Source organism: Anneissia japonica, unplaced genomic scaffold (genome assembly GCF_011630105.1).
Source record: "Anneissia japonica isolate Jap-2015-1 unplaced genomic scaffold, ASM1163010v1 scaffold520_len173684_cov151, whole genome shotgun sequence".
Lineage (NCBI taxonomy): Eukaryota > Metazoa > Echinodermata > Crinoidea > Comatulida > Comatulidae > Anneissia > Anneissia japonica.
The window spans coordinates 25,554-30,521 of record NW_022728898.1 but is presented as its reverse complement, the minus strand read 5'-3'; the positions used below and the strand labels follow the sequence as shown (position 1 = coordinate 30,521).

Genomic DNA, 4,968 nt, shown 5'->3' with positions numbered 1-4,968 from the left:
GATATGTGTACTTTCTTACTTAAACATCTGTCTCTTATACACATCTAGATGTGTATAAGATACAGCCTATATATAGAATATATTATAGTTTACCACTTTTCATGCTTTTTTATTTCATTTTGTTTTTTATCTTGATTAGTAGGTCTAAAATTACTATTACAACTACAGTACTATTAGTGTTACACTGTTGGTATGTAGGCCTTGTGCATATATTTACGTCAAATAAAACAAATTTCATTTCGTACAAGTGCTTAATAAGTTGGTACATTATACTCAAACAGCAGCAGGGACCGGCCATCTATAATATTTATGAGGTTACTGTGCCACCAATCGTCACTGCTTCAAACATCCAGGGAAAAAAAGCACATTTGCTCCCCTGCTCCTACCCCCCATTAGGGCCACCTCTGCTGGCGAAACCCTACTGGTGTCATTCGATTACTGGCACTACACATGTCACCCTATTAGTGGCGCTCCCGAGATATTAGGGTTCTGGCTCATTGTCACCTGTCCCTTTGCCACCTGGCCTTTAGCCATCCGATCTTTTGTCACCAGACTTGTTGCCACCTAGGCATGTAACTACCCGGCCTGTTGCCCCCGGCATTTCCCCCCTGCCATTTGCTACCCTACTCCCGTTGCCACACGGCTATTTGCCACCCGGCCTTTTGGCACCCTGCAATTTGCCACCATAGGCCCGTTGCCACGGAGGCCCGTTGCCGCCCCGCTTTTTTGCTACCAGGCTTTTGCCAGCTTTCTGGGTAAAAGGCAATTGAGCAATTGTATTATAGTGTCCAGTTTTATTAAGTTTATTTTGAAAAAAAAAAAATTATTAAGTTTATTTTGGAAAAAAAAAAAAAAAAAAAAAAAAAACTCAAATAAATCTCAGACAGCAACATAAAGGTGAATGCTCATTTTTGGCATTATTTTGGGTATATTAACATCCCTATTTGACGCTATTGTCATCATTGCAACTCTCATTTTTATTATCACTATTTCCACTAGTTCTAGTTCTTAAAAGACAATAGGCCAGTTGGAAAATAGCGTAGGTGGTAAAAGGCCGGGTGGCAAATGAGAGGGTGGCAACCGGCCCGTGGTGGTAAAAGGCCGGTGAGACAAAAGGCCGGGTAGCAAATTACCCCGGGCAGTTGCAGAAAGGCCGGATGGAAAATGGCTTTGTGGCAAAGGACCAGGTGGCATCGGGCCAGACGGCAACGGGCGTAAACCCCTGGTATGATATACTCACCAGGGGCTGATACAGGATTTAGCAAAAGGTGGGGGTGGGTCGTCAAAGTAAAGATGGACGACCAGCCGAGGTACGAAGCACCTCCCAAAAAAGGAAGATTTTTTGAAATGGTACGCCCTTAAAAGCTCTTACAGGGCATCTTACAACAAAGAAAGGCATCTATTATTTAGAAGCGATATGTGTACTTTCTTACTTAAACATTCTCTGTAGCTATCCATTGCGCGATGTGACATAGAATCAACCTTTCTATGGAATTGAGTATCCATACAATTATATAAAAAAAAAAAGAATATTTTTTTGTGATAAAAAGTGGGGGGTGGGGGGGTTGGAGCGCGTCACAGGCGCCCCCCCCCCCTAATTCCGCTTACAATATGAGTGAGTGCTGTTAACGTTTAAAAAGCCAGTGTGGGGGAATACAGCAGACTATTTGCAGAAAGGTAATAAAGATGTGAAAAACAAAACGCGTTGATATCAGTTACATCGTAACTGATATACATCGAACTAAAATATGTGATTGAAAATCTCTGCATTAAAAATTGCAATACTCTATACAAAAATATATAAATAAATACTACATTTCCTATTTCATACTTGCATCAAATATACAGTAATTTGAAACAATTTAAGGAATTAAATCTGATTTAAAGTGAAAGCTACCTTACATATTATTTTTTTTTTGCTATATCGTAAATGTTTTCTCCAATAGTTCGTTGAAATTCTAATAATTGTGATATCGTGGAATATTAAAAGTTAAACTGAATTTTGACCATTTAACCTTAGTGTTACCCATCAGTGTTCACACATACTATTCTTTCATTGTGTTTTTGCCTAATCTAAGTAGGTTTTTATTTTACTTTAACAGGGCCCTTCATTGGTATTATAATGAAAACCACAAATGCATGCTTTTATACTTAAACCACGGAGATTATTTGTATAAAGTTGTTCTATTTGTATTTGAGCATAAATCACAACTGAGCCCATTTTACTTGTAAATAGAGTTGCTTTACTAAACATCACACACTGTCACTTGGCGCAGAAGATTATGACTCATACCTAGAAGCTTTGCATAAATTTCAATAATGTTCTATAAGATATAACATCGATTATGTGTAGTTAGCATAACGTTCATGTAGGCCCTATCTTTCGGCGATTTAAGTGTAGCACATTCTTATAGCTTAAATTAAGGTACTAATCTATTATAAACTATGCCTTGAAAACCGCGATACGATCTTAATGAGTTTTTAGGTGGACAAGTGAGCAAGATAGGGATTTAAAGAACACTGTGATTCTTTCATGGACGATTTATAAAATTATGGAGAAAGCCGTTAAAATCTTTGACTAAATCCATACAACATGTGTTTAGTGCCGTTTGAGATTTGATATCGGCAACACTACTTTAAGAGGTCACAGAGGGTAAACCATGAATTACTACAATCATTATAGTATTCTCTATTGAGCCATACAATAGCACAGGTTAGATTGTAATTTTGTTCCAGCATCTTGCTTTTCGTATCATAATTGATTGTACTTTGCACAGTGTTTGTGGTTTATAAATTACTGTGAATCACTTAAATTTCAATATGTATTTATTTGATCTTTAGAGGCATACAATGGATGCAATACAGAATCAGGATAAAAACGGCTTATGGGCTTGTTTATAAAGAAGAGTTACCTATCGGTATGTTTGCATTACTCATCGATGAGATCACCAGCAAGACAAACTAGCATTGTTCGCTATTAAACGTGAATAATGCTAATACCAAGTTTGTCTGAAAAAGAAACAAGGACGTATTATGTGTCTGACATGTGAGGTTCACAAAATGGGCTTCTCAGTTGACGCTTTAGGCATAATATGTAAGTACAGTATCCCGATGATGTAATGTTAATCCGGATTTCGAGACCTCAAAGCAAAGTATAAAAATCCAATATACATCCGATAAAGCTTTGATTTTGTTATTCACATTACATTTTAAATCTGTATTAAATAAAAAAATATATAGTTGTATGTAATTTAAATTTATCTTATACTGTATAAGTTTATGATTTTCTTAATCAGTTCTGAAAGCACGCAATATCGCAATTACACCTATCATCAAATTACCATTGATACACAGATTGATCTCTATTCATTAAATACATCCTTGCTGTATTTATTCCTTGTTGAATTTGTTAAATAGTTTTATTTTATAGACTTAAATAATTACAGCGCTTCTGTGTTGTTTTTCAGTGTTTTGTTTAACTTACTTCCCTACAATACTACCGTATCCCTTAATATAAGATAATAAACTATATAAATATATTTAGTATATATTTGTAGAAATACATTACTTTTACCAAGTCAAAACCAAGTCAAAATAGTTGATACATATGAATCTAAGTGTTCTTTTTTTTCAATAAAATGTTAGCTTTATCTGAATTCTCAGTATTTTGCCATTGCTTATATTTATGAATGTGTACTACCAATGAATAAAATATGAATAAATAAACAAGTATGTTTTCCTCTAAATTTCATCTTGAATTTATATATTTATTTCTCACTTCCGTGTAGTATAGTATACTTCAATCTCTGTTTACACACTTCCTAGTATTTGAATTTGAAATTGAGTACCAACACGTACAGTATATCTCTCTTTTTTATTACATACATTATTTCTTTTAAAAACATTTTCTTTGACTCTTCTTATAATTATTAATCAATGTGGTTTATCTGAATTTTCCAAATAATAATTGCTTTAGTTGTCGAAATTGGGCATATTCTCTGGTTTCAAATTGAAAGGTCTTTTCTTGTATAATTTAAATTATTTTATTACCTTTTAGCTAAATATTTAATATGGATTGGATTTACAACTAGAGTATACACGTGCATTATGTACAAAAATCACTGCACATACTTGATGAATAAGATGTTTAGGCTGTCGCCTTGGGGTTGTAGATGAGACCGGATAATACTATGCTGAAGGATTCGAATGTTATTACATCGTCTGGGCATGCATGTACAGTAGTTATTGCATTTACTGTATAGCTAAGGAAACAAGAAAAATTGCTGCTGTATGGGTGTAGGTGTGTGTGTGTGGGTGTGTGTGTGTGATACCAAAATACTAAAAGTTAAATAAACTGCTAAATATGCATGACTTATTTTACAACAATAAGCTCTACCGGACAACTCTAATATAATATTGGTAATATAATAGTTTTATATTAATATTTCATTTCAATTCATATTCAATAGCGGGTAGTTCACTACCTATGGAAAATAATAAAAATCAACAAATACATATAAAACATATTCACTAACAATGTGATAATATTATGAGCAAAAAGAAAACAACCATAACAAATACGACCAAAGCTACATTAATTTCTTTAAATCGCAATTATGAGGCGGGTATACTTATCAGGGGTGGCGCCAGGATTTGCCCAAGTGGGGGAAAGGGGGGAAGGGGGGGTGGGGGGGTGAGGTCCTCGAAGAGGGGGCTGATGCCCCGACGAGCGGACGGATTTTCAGGACGAAAGCAAAATGGGCGTAGTCGAGCTTCGATTAAAACGTTCCGAAAGCGGTCCTAGGGCCGAAGCCCCAGAAAATTTTGACAATTTAGGGGTTTCAAAGGCTTATCTAATCGATTTTATAGTCTATTAAAATGTAGAAAATACATATAATATTTTTTTTTCTCCCCGACGAATTGTGATTTTTCTCCCCGACGGGAGTGGGGGGGGGGGCAGCTTTACCC

At 35.4% G+C, this 4,968-nt stretch overlaps 1 protein-coding gene across 2 annotated transcripts in view; it reads right to left on the bottom strand.

Annotated features, from left to right (window-relative positions):
* Positions 1-4,968, bottom strand: part of LOC117114561 (agrin-like) — a 28,107-nt gene that overhangs the window by 12,073 nt on the left and 11,066 nt on the right. Inside the window, exon 1 of one of the 2 annotated variants that reach the window (XM_033258238.1) lies at positions 1,434-1,487. The exons of the other annotated variant lie outside the window; for it this stretch is intronic. Coding sequence (XP_033114129.1) covers positions 1,434-1,473 — 40 coding nt within the window. The 5' untranslated portion in view covers positions 1,474-1,487. Of the gene's footprint in view, positions 1-1,433; positions 1,488-4,968 lie in introns of those variants that run through there. 2 annotated transcript variants of the gene reach the window in all.